The sequence below is a fragment of the Anolis carolinensis genome, chromosome 5, assembly GCF_035594765.1.
Source record: "Anolis carolinensis isolate JA03-04 chromosome 5, rAnoCar3.1.pri, whole genome shotgun sequence".
NCBI lineage: Eukaryota > Metazoa > Chordata > Lepidosauria > Squamata > Dactyloidae > Anolis > Anolis carolinensis.
The window spans coordinates 84,543,716-84,563,894 of NC_085845.1; the positions used below are offsets into that span (position 1 = coordinate 84,543,716).

The 20,179-nt window shown below is 38.5% G+C and overlaps 1 protein-coding gene across 2 annotated transcripts in view; it reads right to left on the reverse strand.

The window, feature by feature from the left end:
- Positions 1-3,602: 3,602 nt before the first annotated feature.
- lhfpl3 (LHFPL tetraspan subfamily member 3) overlaps positions 3,603-20,179 on the reverse strand; it is a 291,185-nt gene continuing 274,608 nt past the window's right edge. For both annotated transcript variants that reach the window (XM_008111544.3, XM_008111545.3), the window contains one exon: positions 3,603-9,100. In XM_008111544.3, coding sequence (XP_008109751.1) covers positions 9,072-9,100 — 29 coding nt within the window. In that variant the 3' untranslated portion in view covers positions 3,603-9,071. The remainder of the gene's footprint in view (positions 9,101-20,179) is intronic.

Below are 20,179 nucleotides of genomic sequence, written 5' to 3' on the forward strand. Positions count from 1 at the left end.
AAAAACAGGCCTGAAATTTGAGGTACCAAAATGTGTGTTGGCAAGTGTAATCATTGCAAAGGATATCTGTAGGGGGTGCTTTGGAGAGAAAGCACTCACCACTGGAGTCCCCGATGGCGTAGTGGGTTAAAGCCTTGTGACTTGAAGGTTGGGTTGCTGACCTGAAGGCTGCCAGGTTCGAATCCAACCCAGGGAGAGCAAGGATGAGCTCCCTCTCTCAGCTCCAGCTCCATGTGGGGACATGAGAGAAGCCTCCCACAAGGATGGTAAAAACATCAAAACATCTTGCTGCAACCAAACTGTATTGACAGATTTCTGTATCTCCTTTACTGATTTTTTTTTTTTTACCAAACAGCCCTAAGAGGCACATCTCTGGATCTCTCCAAATCTTTTTAGGAATCATATTATTTGTTTCTTTAATTACTCCCCCCCCCCCCCCAAATGTACCAAGTTACAGGTCTACCAGGCATAAAAAGGTCCCTTTCTGTACTTTACATCTCCAACAATCCCACTGGTGAGATCTGTCTATTTTACCTATTATCTCAGGTGTTACATAGGTTCTATAAAACATTTTATACATGTTCTAATACATCCTGCAGTTGAGAATGTAAATCCTCTTTCCCATAAATATTAATTGAAATAAAGGCACAATGCATAGAAAATAGCAATGCAGGTTGGGGGAAAAAAGGCAAGCTTCAGCTAAGTAAGACCAATGGGATATGTACATCCTCAATACAAAGTTCATCTTGCATATGGGATCTTCATCCTGTAAAAAATGTGATAAAAATCCGAGTAAGCCACCAGATGGCATTATTCATGTGAAGAGCAACATCACTTCGCAAAAGGAGCGTATCCTTTTATGAAGAGTTTTCAGTTGTACGAGTCTACTACTACCTGCTTTCACTTGGGTCTGGATAAACACAAAGTTTCCTGTTCCATTCCAGTTGTTACCTAATTTAGCAGTGATAACATGATCACAGAAGATTTTGGGGAGTTTGTGGGTGGGATTGGGATTGTGAGTTTAAATACTATTTTAAGTGTCTTTATTGTATTTTAATGTTTTTAATCACATTGCACTATTTAATTGTATTTTAACTTTTGTATTGTGCTTTTTAAACTTGTCTAAAATGTGAGATTATTAGTGGCCTTGAGTCCCCATAAATAAAGTTGTTAATAGTATTAATAACTGCCTTTCAGGGATTATTTTTCATCCAAACGCTAATTGAACTGTTTCTAAATGTACCTTTTGGATTAATTTCTTTCTAATCCTAGTATTTAAAACACCCCTCCCTGGTATGTATGTGTATATATGTGAAATTTAGGATAACATTTCATGCCCCTGATGAGACAGTCCTCAAAAGCTAATGCCATAATACATGTATTAAGATGCTGGTAAAAATGATAACAATAAAATGGAGAGCCTGTGCGGTATAGTGGTTAGGTGTTGATCTAGGACTCTGGAGACCAGGCTTCAAATCCCTGCTCGGCCACTGGGTCATATTCTCTCCGCCTCAGAGTAGGGTAAAGGCAAAATCCCTTTGAGTAAATCTTGCCAAGTGACTTTAGGGTCACTGTGAGAAATGACTTGAAGGCACACAACAACAAAATAGTGATTCCATAGTGACGTAGTTTCACTTACCTTATGGCTAGAAGAAGATGGATCTATTTTCTTTTCTTCATTTGCCCCCAAGCATATATTTGTTTCAGCCTGATTCTGCATCAGTCTGCAATTGTTATCTGAAATTGTGTATCAGAGGCTATAATACAGACATGGGCAAACCCAGGCCCACGGGCCAGATGCAGCCCCTTGGGCTCTTGCCTCTGCCCCCAACTCCAGCAGCGTGTCACATGGATGTGATATTATTTTTGAAAACTTACAAATATGATCTAAATAAATACAAGTATTAAACCCTATCACTGTCTAATTTCTTTATTATATTTCAAGTAGTAGAAGCTAGAGATGGTGTTTTAGAAGTCAAATGGAATTATCTATGATTACAGTCTTAGGCACACTTACTAGAGAGTTGCTCCTCTGACTTACTTCTGCATACATGTTTACAGAATTTTAATGAATGTGCACCCAAGATGACTGTCAAAGTTGGAGCTATAGTTCAAAGAACAAGGGTGAATCAAAAATTATCTGCACTCTAGTTATATTAAAACCTCTTTTGACTGCACTGTCTTATCATTCGCTTCCATATGAGGTTGCTGTCTCCCCAGTCACTGCTGTGCATTTTTGAAAGTTTATGTCAGTTTATTTGTGCCTGCAGTGAAACAAATGGCTGCCCCCTTGTGATCTGCACAAAAGAAGAACAGTGTGTAATGATTAGGGGTTTTTTGTGATCTAAGGCTGTGTATGGTGCCAATATTTATCTATACTTTCTCTATACTTTGTGTATAGTATAGAGAAATAATTTTGTCACAAAGAGGTGTGTATGAATGGATACAGAGGTTCAAGGAAGGTTGCACAAGTGTCTGCCATGAAGGAGCCAGAAGCCCGTCCACATTCAAGACATGACAACATTAAGCACACATGTTAATTGTGTTGAAAAGATGAGTGACAGTGAGTCATGTGGCAAATCATTTGCAAATCACCCATGACTCTGCCTATGCAATAAATCCATGACACACTTGGATTTCTAAAAGTTTGTATGAGATGGGTGTCTAAAAAGCTTACGGAAGAGTACAAAGAGGAGCAGCTGACATCTGCAAACAAAATTTGGACTGATATTCTAAGGAAGGTGAACATTTCATAAAAAGAATAATTATTGGTGATGAGACATTAATTCATCACTACAAACCTGAGAGTAAACAGCAGAGTATGAAATGGAAACACCCTCAATCACCGACCAAAAAAAAGTTCAAAAGTCAACCATCAGCTGGAAAATGAATGTTTACAGTTTTCTGGGATTCTCAAGGGCCAGTAATGGAACATTATCAGGAAAATGGTTCAATAATCAATAGTTCTCACTACAGTGAAGAACTGAAGGCTAAAATTTGGACAAAACATAGAGGATTGTTATCCATGGGTGTTGTGTTTTAGCACAACAATGCATGTCTGCACACCACTGCCCATACTGTCAACATTTTCCAAATACTTCATTTTGAAATGTTAAAGCATCTTCCCTATAGTCCCCAACCATGCCTCCACCCTAAGGTGAAAATGTTTGCTAGTCTTGGAACCTGCATGGGAGTGGAAAGCAAAAACAAAATACTGCACATTCCTCCTCCTGTTCTACTCTGACAGCATGAACCGAACAGTACTTGTACATAGTTCAATGTAATGTTTGTAGATGGACTGAGTGGATAGTGTACTTCTCAGGCCCCTTCCACACAGGCGAATAAAATCATACATTATCTGCTTTGAACTAAAATATATGGCAGTGTGGACTCAGACAACCCAGTTCAAAGCAGGTATTGTGGGATTTTCTGCCTTGATAGTTTGGAATATAGGGCTGTGTGGAAGGACCCTCAGTCACTTCTCTGGAACCTTCTATAGGGGCAAACAATGCTTCTTATGGGGCAAGTCTCAAGAAAAGAGGTTGGCAGAAGTCAAAAAGAAAGAAAATAGGAAGAAAGAAATAGTCACTTCTAGAAGGAACTGGAGAAAGGCACTAGCACACTTTATTCTAGTATGCTACAAAATTCATTACTGACCTTTATTAGGTACCATAATACCAAGCATACGTTAAAGTAACAAAAATTATTGTTCTTTGTTTCTTCAGAAAGTCAGATATTCCAACAGTTTTTTTTTTTACAATTTGTTGACTTTTTTCTTTTTAAAAAACAAACAAACAACAAATCAAAGCCACAGATTTTTTTGACATTATGATGGGATGAGAGCATGGAGGGGAAGGGGGAAGGCAAGTGTTTACATTTTAAGAGCTTTAAAAGCATACTTATACTTACATTGAATGATGTTTGTACTTAAAATGCTTTGCTTTCTATATACATACATACATATATATGTATGTATATACACACATATATTTACACATAAACATTAATGGAAACAGCCATATCAGTCTGCAAAGTTTTTGAATTAAACACTACTGGGCTACAGTGAGAAAAAGAATACTGAGAAGTGTGAACTTACACTAAAGAGATTGAACAAGCTTGGCTTTTACAATCTGTGTCTAAGGATAACAACACCACTTGAGTGTCAACAAACTGAGTTATGGATGGTTTTGCTAGGACTAGGTAATGAGAAGTCGTGAGCCTTTATAATCTTGGGGAAATATAGCAGGACATTGTGGGAACATTCTGAGTTGCTGGGGAAGAAATCAGAAAGATGATAGGAGGGCAGTGGCCACCGCAGAAGAGTTCACATGGAACGTTAAGATGAAAGTACAGAAGGAAAGGAGGTCGAGGTGGAGGCAGGTAAAGATAAAAGCACATTTTGTAGGGCTGTTTCAGGGAGAAAAACACCAATACTGAGTCAACGAGTGAGATTGCTCAGGTAAGAGACACATTCGAAAGGTCTCATACTTAGCAAGAGTCACCAGAGGCCACCAGAAGACAAGGAATGAAACTAACCACAAGTCCTAGGCAGGTATTTATTCTCTGTAAATTGTGACAAGGAACAGCATAGTTGGCCTCACATGTTTCCATCAATCATTGCAGATGGAGAGTGGCATTGTGTAGGAGACAGCCTCATTTACCTGGGATACAGATCACACTAGTTCCAGATCTCACGGAGAGTCAGCACAGATAATAGATAATTCTCTTCACAAGGTTGCTCTCCATGTGAGAAGAGCAATGGGAACATGCAAAATGGGAGCAGAGTTGGTACCCACTCCTTGCATGTGGAGGCTATAAAAAAAAAAAGAAGACGAAAAAGAAGAAACCCGTTGAAGTCTAGAATCAATGAAAGGCTAGGGCCAACAAGTTAAAAGAACAGCGGATTCTGAAAAGTAGGCTTCAGACTCAAGACTAGCGGGCTGACTAGATATAACACTGTGACAACAGTTAAGCTGAACCTTTGTTATTGCCTACTCTGATTCGAAATGCGAATGATAGTAAATGTTCATATTTGGTATTCAACTACTGCCAGGTTATTGGTTGGAAGGCCAACCAGAGGCATATTGGAGTACTCAGAAGAGTGGCCAGCCAACCCAATATCTGTGTGGTTGTGTGGTCCAACTGATCACAGTTCCAACTGATGTTCTTTCCTACTTTCCCTTGTGAGTCCATACTAATATTCCAACCATCCAAAACTACTGTCCTGTACTAGAAGTATCTCTGGAACCATGCAATTTCATCATCCCTGCTTTCCTTTTACAGCACAATATAGGTCTTCTGGATATGGAGGTCTTTTCTCCAGTATAATGAGTTAGATTGGAGAAGGCAAGGGTGGGTAACTTGTGGTCTTCCATATGTTGTTGGATCCCTAGCTCCCATGACCTCTATCCCCTGGGTATGGTGACTATGACTAGTGCAGTTTGGAAACGCCAGGAGAGGTGCATGATTCACACCCCTAATATGAGGGAGAATCAACCATGCTTTTGACTATAATTTCATAAATTGCAGCCAGCATGGTTAATGATTGGTTATTATGGTGACTGTATCTGGAGGGTGCTAGCTTGCCTATTCTTTGATTAAAATACATCTGGTCATTTTTGCCTCTAACATTCTATTTTAGCATTGACCAAACTTTTTAAAGGAGGAGTTTAGATAAATAATTAAAGCTATATTTTTTTTTGGGGGGGGGAAGTTAACCTAAAGAGGATTGTGCTGTAACGGATAGTTGGGATACACTATTACTTACTTGGTGAGAATTGTGCTACATGTTGCTGAACTTTATTCTCATGATCTATTACTATCACTTCCATTGCAGTAGAATTATGGCTGTTATGATCTTGAAGCATTACATAAGCCATGAAAGAAACAGTCAGGGCAATACTGGAAAACATTCAGATAGCAATCTTGTTTACAACATTTGAAACGAATGGCTGACTCTAGCATAACAAAGTTGACCAATAAAAACAAGAACCAGGACATGAAAGAAAAACTCACACAACTACTCCATAAATCTGAGGGTGGAATGTTATATTATTAGAAGCACAAGGATTCTCAGTGAAAATTCTCTCCCTCCATTGTAATATCTTGATCAACATTTCATGTCCTCAAATGATTGGGCTTGATGCAGATTGAATCATATACAGAGTGAACCAAATGAAATCAATTGAACTTTAATCATGAAACCCCATTGATTTTTACAGGCCTACTCTAAGTAAGATTAACTGTGTTGCCCTGATTTCTATTTGGTCTATTCTATAATAATTAATTCTGGGTCTAACCCATTATACTGTGTTCTCCCTTCTAACCTGTTCTAAAATTGTTTTATACAATTGATTATTGTCAATTGACAAAAAGTAAACACCAAGATATGGAATACGTTTTGCTACTCTTAACAGAGTGTTAGACTGCCTTTCTTGTCAGATGTCTAATGTTTATGTCTTTAAATCATATTTATTATACTGGTTAATCTGAATTATCTAGATACCTAGATTCATTGGGTATTGTCACGGTAATCAATAATGTATTGTATATAACTGTACACATAACATTTCTTTTTAACAATTTCTTGGATTTCCTGAAGATTTTAGGAGTTTCTTCAGGCTGTTCAAGAAGAATGAAGGTTTCCCGTTGACTTTGGTTCAAGCTCTTGATGAGCCATTTTGTCCTTGGAACCACAGAAGTGAATCACATTATGCAGCTCAACTGTGGAAAGAAGCTAAGAATATCTACTTAAGTTACATCACAATGTTATCAGCAACTTCCTCTGGCAAACAGTGAATAGCATTGAAATATTACAATGCTAGGAGCTAAGTAAGTACCTAGAGAGAAAAGAAACCATTTGCTGAAAAATAAATCCTTATTTATATATTGCGCATAGACATTTCTAAGCAGAGAAATTATAGTTTTTAACCACAAGGTGCTTTCTACAGATTTATTCAAAACTGTAAAAATGTAAAACCTAGTTCATCTAAAAAGGTTTGGCTATTACAGTGTACTTCTCTTATGCTAAATGCAGTGATGGATACGAGGCAGAAAGGATGAGCAACATCTTGTGGAATGACATCTGTAGCAAACAGTTACCACTTTCTGTCTCGTATAAGTAATATTTAAGTCTTGTGCGAATTTAAGCAATGGGTACACACTGTTATTAAAGAATTGGATTTGTAATCCATTACTATTAAGTCAGGTTTTCTAAATGCAGCATTAGAGCAAAAAGATGGGAGCTTTAACATCTGCTGAAGCTAATTCTACATCAATGAGAATACATGACAACCACCTACAAGGCAATCATATTTTTTTCCTCTTATGCATTTGTCCCATTCAAACCAATTTCCAGCAGGAACTGGCATGGTATGCAGCCTCATAGAATAGCAAATGTTGTAATGGAGTAATAGAAAAACATTCCTTGATCTCCAAGTCTAGAACCCTGGTTCTATAGCCAATAATCTCTTCATTGTTATTTGAAAAGAAAGTTCATTTATTACTCATAGAACGAGAAAAACTGCACAAGTGTCATGTATTATTACATTTTGACACCAAGAAATACACCATGTTGCTTATGAACTTACTGTGTTATGTTTTCCAAAATGGTATCCCTTATAGTAGTGGCTCCCAAACAGTTTAGGCTGTGTGCATTTCACAAAATATTAAGATCTCAAACAATCTTGCCCTAACTCCAACTCGGGCTAGCTCAAACATGAGGCAGATGAGGTAGCTGCATTGGGGAAGGGCATTAAAGGCTTTGTTTTTAAAATATTTCCTTCTTTAAAAACAAAACAAAACACCAATTTGTATTTTCAGCCCAAGATGACAAAATGGTTTGGGCTGTTATTCTTACCAAAAGCTCTAGCCTGATCTTATCTTAGATCAAGATGACTAGCCTGCAGCTCTCAAGCTAATGCCATGAAGCCTCAACTTGCTTCTGCATCCACTGGTTTCAGACTAGTGGCAAGATCTTTGCGTCCTACAACAGCCCATTGGTTAGGGGGAAAAGCATCAGGAAGAGAGAAAGGGGCACCTATTCTTAGCTCTGGCCCTGTGAGTCACTGCTCTTGGGTCTTAGCCCACATCCGTGCTGACATCTCTCCCAATGGATTACCAGCTAGATCCTTCAGGATTATGGCCCACAAACAAATCCTTCCCTCTCCTCTCTTGCTTAATTCCTGCCCCAGGTGACATTGCATCTGAGAGGCAAAGAAGGAAGTGCAGACATAGGACATAGTACCTTTATGGGCTAAGGATACTACCTTGAGATGAATATGGAAAATACCATGTAAGGAGATGGAGGTTATTCATCATTCTCCAGTGATATCACCTCTCTTCCTCCTCTTAATATATTTTGGATTCTAATACAACATGGGAACCACCACCATATGGCACATGCACCTCAGCAGAATGAGAAATCAAGTCAGAAAGAGCCACTACATTGTACATTTCCTATAGAACAGACAGAACTCAGAGTTTGAGAGGTTTCTAGGTAACTGCAAACATGAAGGCCAAATGAGATGTGCCAAAATGGTAGATCACAGGTTACACACCATTTCCTCTGTAGCATGAGAAAGACGAGAGTCTTGTTTGTAAAGACACTCAGCTAAGCGCAGTGCCTCATCTGCTTCCTGGCTACTGGAAGAGGAATTCGCTGAGTTAACTATCTCTGCCCCCTGAAATGTTTTATTCTAAAATATTCTGCTTTTCAGTCAAATATTTTTTAGAAAAGTGTACAAACCTCCTTGATTCATGTATATTAATGTGTTTACCTAGCAACAACGATACCCCCTTTAAAATTTATTCCCCTTATGTGACTTTTCATGCATGCCTTTCCGAATGTTGCATTCAGCGACAGTTTCTAATGAGCTGGTGGGTAAATCCATGATTGAATCTCTCTCCAGAGAACCACTGCATGTCTGGCTGATCTATATTTAGAAGGCAGCTCGTGGCAATCAGACATTTTTACATTCGTCAACGTTCTCCTTCATCACAGGTTTCCGTCACAGGCTTCTTCTCATTTAATGTAGATGTACAAAAGCTGTTTACTCGGTTTTGTTTTGTGCTCATTCTAGTGAGGATTGGCTTAGCAGAACTGCAAAACACAGAGAAAAAGAGAAAGGGGGGGGGGGAGGAGAAGAGAAGGGAAAGGAGCTAGTTTAGTGCTAGAAGACATATTAGCAGAAGCATCCATAGGGTTTCCTTAAAATCCTTGGAACAAAACAAGACACTGCATGAATGTTTTCTTTAAATAGCTTATTATGACTATGAGGCACTGGAAAAAGAAGCCACTACTTAGATAGAAGCAATAGTGGGTTGTCAGTTGTCTCGTGTGTGTTTGTGCATAAGTGTGCAGTACCTTCTCCACAAATGATGGAAATAAGAACACACCTCCATACACTTGGTCCATAAGCTGCCTCGGAATGGAAGACAGAGGATGCGAGAGAAAAAAGAGGCATATTCATGTATCTATGTATTGTAAGCATTTTAATGGCACTCTTTAGTTTTTAAAAAAATCTCCTATGTTGGCTCACATCTGCCATAAAAGCAGTATCCAAGAAAAAAACATTTAGATCAAGAAATGGAAATAAAAATTCAAGCAGAATACTGTTGGCCTTCTGTATTCATGGATTCTGAATCCACCGATTCAACCATTCACAACTTGAAAAAATCTCCCCCAAAAGAAATTCCCAAAAGCAAACCTTGATTTTACCATTCTACCATCCTACTGTACATAATGTAATTTGAGTATCCAAACATTTTGGTTTCCACAGGGTGGGGGATTTCTGGGACCAAACCACAGGAGATACCAAGGTAGCAAGAGACAGTGGCGCCTATTTTACTTGGTGCTCATTTCCTTAATGATTGGCAGTATAAAGTGAGAGCCTTCTCTTGGTCAGAAATAACACTAGGCCAGAGTTCATGTGGTCAAGACATCATCTCTTCTACCAGTGGCTTTCCAGTGGAATTAAGGCAGGAAACAATCTTCCTAGTGTGAGGTTGAACATCCCACTACCACCATCCACCACATGGTGGAGGGCTTTTCACTCTCAAGTCATGACAGAATTGCAGTCAGAGGCCCCACAGGTTTTCTTGTTTCTTTCATGGAATTTAATAACCCAACACCACACTTCTGGTTTGACATGTTGACAAGCTGACGGCTTTTGTCCACTGCCATTAATCGTGAATTGTGTGTTTTACTACAAAAAGAAATTCATCTGGCTTAAATAAATAAAGCCAAAAAGAAGTGTAGATACCTGGCAATCTTCTAAACAACTGGAACTTCTTGATGCATGTTATTCTTATTGGGCTGTTCCAAAGGAAGCAGCAACAGTACTGGGCTATAGGTTTTGGTTTTCCAAGAAAAGGCTTCACCACCACCCGCATTCCTAGGAGGGCAACCTCACTGAGATAAAAAGAATCTATCTATTTAAATTCATGGAATTTCTTCTACATATACCCAGCTTATAGAGAAGAACAGAGAATCCAGTAAAAATAGGTTATATAGAACACCTCAAGAGTTTCCAACAAAGAAAAATATATCGCACATGTCAGAGTCCCTTGATCGCATTCTCATATATGTAGATAACATACAGGGAGAAGCAGAGGATAGCAGAGACAGCTAGCGATGAGGTTTTATCTTGTAATGTTGGAGCATATTTCTGACACTGGAAAGGTTAAACACTGAAGTAGAGAAATGTTGGCTATTTGGTTCATGTTACATTCCAATTGCCATCAACACTAAATTGTATCACCAATGGTCAGAGATTATGAGAAATGTAATTCAATAATATCTGAAGATAAGCAGAAAATCTGGGATCGGATCTTGCAATATAGGGCATTGTATAAGGGGCCTTAGACTGATTTGGAAGTGGGTTACATTTGAATCTTGAATGTATTATTGCAATGATATCTAAACCAAAAAAATACATTCACAGGCAATACACTGTCTCTTAACAGCAGCTGTGGGCTGCAAAAACAACAAGATTTGGGATTAGAAGGCTAGATGGTGACTTCTACCCCTTTCATGACCCAAGCGTGGAGAAGGCAACAGAGTTAAGCACAACAGAGAACACATTAAGAGGGGAATTCCCAGAAGATGCCTAACTTCCAAAAGTTCATTGAAGAAGCCATGATAGTTGCTCTGTGTACCTTTACACACACAGGAGAAATGCATATATTTCTAAGCCTGTAGCTATGAGGAAGGGACTACGAAGGCCAGGCATCCCCAAAGTCTCTCTGGCATCTTTCCCCAAAGCAAGGATAGAATGACCATTTATTTCTTCAAGCTCTGTTTGCCCTACCTCAACATGTACAAGCACACCTCAGTTAATAAAGTTTCTGAGAAAGAAACTTCTTTTAATAATGCTTGCCCTGCCCCCTTTCCATCTTGTCCTCTAGTTAGACTAGCAACAACAGAATTGGGAGAATGGTGCAGGAGGGTTGGAGAAACACAAACTGTCTGTGTTTGGTTGCAATAAACAATGCAATAAAACCCGAATAAGGAAAGAACTGGGTTTTACTCTTGCCAGTCCAACTTTAGCCATATGAGCTTCCTTACAAGGTAAGACTCTTGGCTGACACTAACCCTGTGGTTACTCACGAGGTGCTTCTTTTTGTCTGGCAGCACTGAAAATATGGATAAGATTAATTTCTGATATTGCAGTCGACTGTTCTGGGGATGCTTTTACCTAATAATAATGTGGTCATTTATATCCAAAGTGTTTCTTGCTTAAGTTTTAATAATACGGAAAAGAGGAGGATTTGACATACTAGATCTTAAATTATACTATGAAGCATGTGGACTAGCCTGGGTGAAAGAATGGACAACACTAGAAAATACAAAGACATTGATATTGGAAGGACATGATCTGAGAGCAGGCTGGCAGGCATACTTGTGGTATGGCAAAATAATTGTGAAAATTTTCAGCAATCATTTTATAAGATTGGCATTGATAAAAAAAATTGGGTAAAATATTTAAAAAGGCTAGATACAGAAACACCATTATGGATCTCCTTTTTAGAAGCCACATATAAAAGGGAACTTGGACAAGAATAACGGCTCATATTTAAACATTTGGCAAAAAAAACCAAAACAGAGACATGGCATTAAAAATCCAGGAGGAAATGAGAGAAATAGATTAAAATATATCATGGTTTCAATATAGACAAATAAGAGAAAGTTACAATAAAGATAAAATATTGGGATTTATGGAAAAGGACAAATTCTGGGAAAAAATAATAGAAAAGAAAATAATTATGAAATATATAAAAAGCTCCTGGACTGGTCAACAGAAGAGCAGATTAAGAATTGCATGGTCAAATGGGCAGCAAATATAGGGCATACAATAAGGCTGGACGAGTGGGAAAAAATTTGGAATAAAAAATTAAAATATACATATGCATATGACTTGAAGGAAAATTGGTACAAGATGATGTACCAATGGTATTTAACACCTCAGAAACTTTAAAAATGCTATCAAAATACTGTAGACAAATATTGAAAGTACAAAGAGAGTACTGAGACATTCTACCATTTATGGTGGTCATGTAAGAAAGCAAAAAAAAAAACAAAACTGGAAAGAAATATACAAGAAAATCAAAAAAATACTAAATATTCATTTCCAATTTAAACCTGGGTACTTTTTACTTGGAATTATAGACTTCAAAATAGAGAAAAATGAGGACAAATTACTCCAACAGCGGCCAGAATAACATATGCCCAAAAATGGAAATTACAACCAACAACAGAACAATGAATACTAAAAGTGATAGATATAATGGAAATGGACATATTAACATAGGTAATCACTCATGACAGACAGAAAAAAATTGTAACAGATTGGTCTTTAATGACATACTTAATGAAGCAAGAAAAAATGACTTAATTAGAAGAAATTACATATTGAAGTAAAACACGTCCCCTAGAAGATAAGCCATGAAAAGGGAATAGCTATAAAACAAAACTAGAGAACACGACAAAGAAGAATACTCACAGAGAAGACTGGAAGTTAATTCTATTTTTTTTGTATTTTTATTTTCTTTTTCTTCTTCCGCTCTTCCTTTTTAAGCATTTTTTTTCACATTTTACTATTTTATTTTATTAAATACTATCTTATTCTTACAATAAAAATTATTTTGAAAAAAAGTTTTAATAATACTGAATATTCCTTGGTTTTCAACTATGCAAGAGCTAGTTCATATAGTATTTTATGCATTATTTTAAGGATGCATCTCACCATTGATTTATGTAGCATTTTGGTGGTTTGTGTAGTGTTTTTATTATGTATTTCGTATTGTATTTAATAATCTGGTTTTTATGTATTTATTTGTTTGTCCTGTATGTGAAAGAGCTATGGTTTAAGCACTAAATAAACTTACTTAAAAGGTAAGAATTCGAATTCCTTATGGCGCATGCATGAACAGCAAAGCAAAGAGACAATGGGGAGAACAGAAAAGTCTCACCAGATCCCCGCTCCTAAGTATATTAATAAAAGCATAGAACTATAAGTTTTGCCACCAAAATGGAAATTATGAGAAAACAGAGGCTAGTAAAAAAAACAAAACAAAAAACAACAACAACAACAACAACAACAAATTCCTGGATGCGGTATGGAATAAATTTTGAAGCGGTCTTTAGAAAATTGCAAGTATTTGCTTACCCATGCAATACTGGCTGTTTCATTCACATATGCATGTCTTTAATTCTGAATAAAAGGTGTCCTGAAATATGTTCAAGCTGCTCTTGTTTTACTGGGATAGGGACCTATCTCTATTATTTCCATGTTGTCTCTGCCTCTTGCTCAACTAAGGAAACCTGCTAAGTGACATTAACCAAAACCTCCTCTTATCTTAAAATGAGCCCAATTACAAACCTTTTCTGAATAAATCTTGCAAAGAAAACTGTATGATAAGCGTTGCTGTAAGCCAGAGTAATCTTAAAAACACAACAACTAAACAATATAGACATACAATGGATTAAAGATTAGCAGGAATTAATTGAAATTAAATTATGACATATAATTAAAGGCATGAAAATTCCTTCCACCCATTATTAACACATGAAATCATTTCAATGATATATGTTTCATTATGATTAAATTTATATTCATACCTCAATGAATCTTAAATACTCCTAAATCGACTGTAATTAATATGATATTGAAATATGAATTATACATTTTGAACTACATTGACTATGATGTTCAGTAACTCACTGACTACAATAATTGTTTTTTGTTCAGTTCCCAATGATTCCAGTGCAGTGACTGGTGACAAATTTCAGCAACAAACTGTCATTTTTAAAAAAGAAATAAAATTCTAGAGAGGCCGCAAAAAGTTCTGGGGGGGTCATCTTTTCTCCAAATGGGGTAAGAAAAATTCATTTATCTGGTGCCTTCCACACAGCTACGTTGTATCAATTCGCAATGAGGGGAGCTTTGTGGATGCTGCTGGAGGTTTTTCACAGTTCCTGGGAGGAGCAGAGATTCTCCAGAGTGGAACTGGATTTTTTAATCCACATTCTGATATAGATTATGTGGTTGTGAAGAAAGACGAAATGAAACAGTTCATTCACACAGCTAGCTTCTGCTGTGATGGGCCCATGCCCTGAGATGGCAGCTCATTCTGAAACAATGCTACGATTCGTGGGACCAAGCCAAAAATTGTTTCTTTGGGAATTGGTAGTACAAATGAGAGCTAGATTTATTAAAATGGGAGGGAATAGACCTTCACTTAATGAGTTAGCCCTTTCTGGGGGGCCTTCCACAAAGCTGTATAACCCAGAATATCAAGGCAGGAAATCCCACAATATCTGCTTTGAATTAGGTTATCTGAGTCCACACTGTCATATATTCCAGTTCAAAGCAGATATTGTGGGATTTCCTGCCTTGATATTCTGGGTTATATGGCTGTGTGGAAGGGCCCTTGGACAAAGCTGAATTTTTGTGTGCCTTATGACATCCTAAGATGAATCTATCACGGGGTTTTCCTGGAAAGGTTTGTTCATAGGGGTTTCCCTTTGCCTTCTTCTGAGGTGGAGGGAGTGTGACTTGCCCATAATCATCTAATAAGCTTTCAACTCTGGTCTCCAGAGACATAGTCCCATACTCAAACTATGATACAATGATGTCAAGGCTAAGGCTGGGAAATTTTTAGCTCCCACAAAGGCAGAGGAAATACTATATTGGTTCCAAAAGGTCAGGAAGTTTAATACACCATGGTAAATAGCTATAGCTACATGAAGGCCTTTGGTGCACCTCACCTCTTTCATGCCCTGTCCCACCACAAATTTTTTTACCAAAAGAGCCACTTGTGACTCCAGAACCTCCAACTGGTGTTAACAAGCACCTCTACACTTTGTTTTATTCCAAATTTATCCTGTAAAAAGCCCTTTAGAGCTTGCTTAATCTTGTGTTTTTCCAGCCAGCCTTCCCACTACAGTGTTCCCTCACTATTTTGTGGTTAACTTTTTGCGCATTCGCTGTTTCACGGTTTTTCAATAACCTCTAAAAGACTATTATAAATAATTAAAAAATTACAATTTACAGCCTAAGGAAGGGAGGAAGGAGAAGCCAAAGGGAGAGAAAAGGAGCCCAAGTGGCAATGGGAGGAGAAGGAGGCGATTTATCAACACACAATTGGTTGATAAAGACTTAAAATAGTGTATAACTACTAAAATAATATATAAATATTAAAATAAATATAGCATCCCTACTTCACGGATTTTCACTTATTGCGGGTGGTCCTGGAACCTAACCCCTGTGAGGGAACATTTGTGTGTGTGTGTGTTTTTGTTTCTTGCCTGTTTTAATTTTAATCTTTCATGTGTTTGATTAAAAACAGAGGCCTTGGAAATCCCATTTCAGTGACAATATACACTGAAAGCTTTATCTATTCTCCTGCAAAGCTTTCATGTACTGAGGTTATGAAGATGAAAGCAGGAATTGTATAAATGGCATAGGCTGGTAGTTAATACTGCAAGAAGCAAGCACTGCAGAAATAAGTCTTTCCCTTCCATCAATGTTGCACATGCTGTTCCGGACTTGTAATTCATTATGCACTCTGAAATCCTTGAAAGCGTATTTTCATATGACTTATTAAAAATGGGGGGAAATCTTTAGAAACTGTCACAGAAATTAATTAATTAATGCAACGTTTGGGAAGGCCACACTGTCCACATGTTTAAAAGGTTCTGATGGCCTTCCAGTCAGGTTCAGCTCCTGGTGAAAGGTTGATTCTTTGCCGCTGGCCTGTTCAATTTGGAGTTGTGTTTGTTGTCAGTGAGAGAATGCACTGCCTAAGGCAGTGGTTCCCAACCTTTGGTTCTCCATGTGTTTTGGACTTCAGCTCCCACAAATCTTAATAGCTGGTAAACTGGCTGGGATTTTTGGAAGTTGAAGTCCAAAACACCTGGACCAAAGGTTGCAAACCATTGGCATAAAGGACTCAACCGATTCTTCTGTGTTACAAGAACTCTTTGGTAGTTTTTTCTAACCTGCTCTTTAGAATAGTGCTGCAGCCATTCTCCTCTTAGGCCCCATCTACACAGCCATATACTGTAATGCAGTTTCAGAGTGTAGTTTAACTGCACTGAACAGTTATATAAATCTACACTGACATATAATGCAGTTCAATGCAGTTAAACTCCATTCTGAAACTACATTATGTGGCAGTGTAGATGGGGCCTCGGTTTACAAAAGCATATGCAAATATACACATATATGTGCACACACAAACTACAGGAACAATCACAGAATCTGGAAATTGTTTTCTGTATGAGATTTTTTAACAGTCACAAAACAGACTCTTCTATGTAGCCTGAATCCTATTTTTTATGCTAAATCTGTATAGCCAATTGACTCAACTATTTAGTGGAAAGTCAATGTAAAAGTAGGTTCCATTGATGCAGCAAGTTTACAGTAATAAATATAGATACAAGGTTTAGAAACTTAGCTTGGAAGGACCAAAACCTCCCTCAGCAAGCATGGCCACTGGAATTTGGGGAGCTGAGGTAAACAAGAGTTTCAAACTCTAATAATAGCTGCTTCCTCCTAATAGAAGGCAGATATCAATAAACGTAATAGGCAAGATGATAGAAGAGAGAAGGTCTCTAAGAAGAATGGGAATTGTGTGGCCCTTCAAGATAGCTCATGGGAGTCACAGTTCATAAATATATGAAGAGCAGCACAAGTCCCAACCCTGATCTATAGTATGGATTCTACTGTATATAAAATAAAAGGGGCACCACGGTGTCTGAGATGATAGACAGAATGGATTTTCATTTAGTTCTCTCTCACATTATACCTGATTTTATCCCCCAAAAAATCTGGCCAAGGCCTGGCACTTTGGGAAACGCGTGGCATGTTGCTAAGCAGAAGTGCGCCCCGCATTTTCCTAGGCCAGGCCTTGGTTGGAGAGAGGAAACTCCTCCCTCCAGCCAAGGCCCGGCACTTTGGGGAAATCTCCATGGCTCTCTTCTTCCACTCTCACTGTATTTGGGGGAGGGGGGGGGGACGCCAAAATACGGTTTGCTTACACTTGAAAATTGCCCAGGGCTGGTCCTGGGTAGAAGGCAAAAAGAAAAGAGTAGGACTGCATTCCAGATGAAATGATTCAGTCAAGGAAGCCACGGCCCTGAGTCTGAAAGGTTGTTGACGATTGGGTGACTTGTACATCTCTCATTCATAGGTCTTCTATAAGTCAAAGTTGAGTTGGCAGCAGTTAACAGCAGCAGCAACAACACAGACCATGGTTTTAAGATCCCATTAATTCTGAATACATACAAATAACAATATTTAAGCTTCCGGGGGGGGGGGGGGGGGACAGTATTTGCAGTGGGTTGCTGTGAGTTTTCAGGATTGTATGGCCATGTTCCTGAAGCATTCTTTTCTGATGTTTCACCTGCATCTATGGCAGGCATCCTCGGAGTATTTACAGTGAATTGCTACCCATTTCTAAATTGGCAGATGTACTGCTCATTTTACTGTCCAACTGACTGGCATTAAAAAGCCAATATTCAAAGGGTTAATTCCTTAGTGCTTTTTTACCCAACCTCCTGTGATTATTTTACAGGTTTACCAAGATACTGATAGAGAGCAAATGGTTTTTCTGATGAGGTCAAGTCCAATGCCATTCCAGCATCAAATTATCTGTCAAGAGGCCCTTTAATAATGTTCAAATGGCAAATTTCCTCTTTGCCTCAATAACACATATAAAGGGATTATAATGATACAGAGAGTGAAATGGAAATTATTTGCTAAATTATGGCAATATATACAGGGCGAAAAAGTGCAAAAGGAGGCCATGCAAGTAATGAAAGTGTCAAAGAGAGATATAGGCACTTGGACAGAAAAATGCTTGCAAAAGCTGTTACCTGTCTTGTTGCTTGAGTGTTGATGGACTCACCGGTGATATTCTTTCCCAATCCCCACTTTTCTTGTATGTCTGATCATTGGGCCAAATTGCAGTTTTTGTTAAATATGTCTTCACATTAGCATCCATTTGTTGTTTTAATTTCTTTAATTGCAGCCCCAGGATCCAATCCAGACAGAATTACTATATAGCTGGAAGGATGGCTTAACACTTTCCTCTGGTCATATTTCTGACAAGTCGCGTTTCTGGTACCTGCTGCTGCTCTTGCCACCAAAATAACTATTTGTCTTGGGAAGGAAACTGGCAATGCTCCCAAAGCAGCTTTCACTTCAAAGAGGGTTTCATGTCAGGAATAGGAGGGTGACAGAAGAGTTAAACTACACTTGCACCTAAGGTACACTTTTGCATTCACTTACCACTTCATCACATTACTTAAATTCCATTGGTTTCTACACTTAAAATCTGGTATTCTGTGGATCTACTACAGTCTTTTAATGTTTAATGAGTCTTTTAAATGTTGAGGGCAGCATTTTTCCAACGTATTAGGAAGAGGTGAGGAAATGGACTTTTCTCAAAACTCCAGATGTTTTGCCAAATTTCTAATGAAGTAGCACTCGTTGCTCTCAGGTTAGGATTACCCAATTTGTGGGAGGAGAAATTGGGGGAGGAGACAAAATAAACTTTTTTTGTGCAATTTCCTTTTGCTCCCCAAGCAGGAAGGTTTGTAAACTACCTCATAATGCTTCTACTTTGCAAAAAAATAAAATAGCCTTTTAGGGTACCTTTATTCCTTCCTTCCGTGATTTGTCTGTGTCCTGTGTTGGGAGGACCAGTATTGTTGCCCTTTCAAATGGGATTCCCTCCACCCCTTCTCTCTCCCTCTCTGCTGTTGGGAATTGTGGGAGTTGAAGTACCAAAAAGCACCGAAAGGGATGGTGGGCAGGACCAAATGTTTGCAGTGTGGAAACCTCTTCATTGAAAAATATGCAAGACAACTTAGTGCACTAAACAATGTGATCCCAAGGTAGAGAAAAACTCCTTTTTATTACGGAATGGAGTTAGACTGAACTCTCTTCTTCTGAATACTTCCCAGTGTAATCTGACGAAGTCACAATCCTAGGAATGTAAGATTCTGGAAAATTCATTCAATTGAGGTTTTCCACTGTTTTTTTTGGGAGGGCTCAAACAGTATGACTTTTCCAAGCTCACCAAGTGGATTTCCAGAATGAACAGGAATACAAACCCTGGGGCCTTTATCATACTGATGAGGTCCAGCTTTGTGTTTTGCCAGCCTCCGTGGTGAAGCTGGGTAGCAGCAGGGCAATCATAGCACCCTGGCTGCCAGCTGACGCTTTCCAGCCCCGTTGTTCCTAATGGAACATGGGGCGGCTTCCATATTGACGACGTCCGCATCCCACCACACTGCCACCTCAGTTCACCCATGGAGCCCCATCGGAAGTCACCCTATGCCGTATGACGGGCGGCGTAAGGCTCCATGGATGACCTGGGGCAGAAGTGTTCTAGGATGCTTCTTCTGCCCTGTGTAATAAGGTAGGCGATCTCCCAAGAATCCTAGCCGTGTTCAGACCACCACAACAAACAACAACTTCCCCACAGTGTCAAACTGACAGAAAGCACTTATTCCCACCACAAAAAGAACAGAAGGAAGAAGGAAACCAAGTTTAGGAATTACAATTATTTGGTATTGTACACAATCTTATGTAGAAGTCTTCCTTTAATGCAGTTTTTAGAAATAATTGGGGGGGGGGGGAGTAACTATATAAAATGTCATAAGCATTTT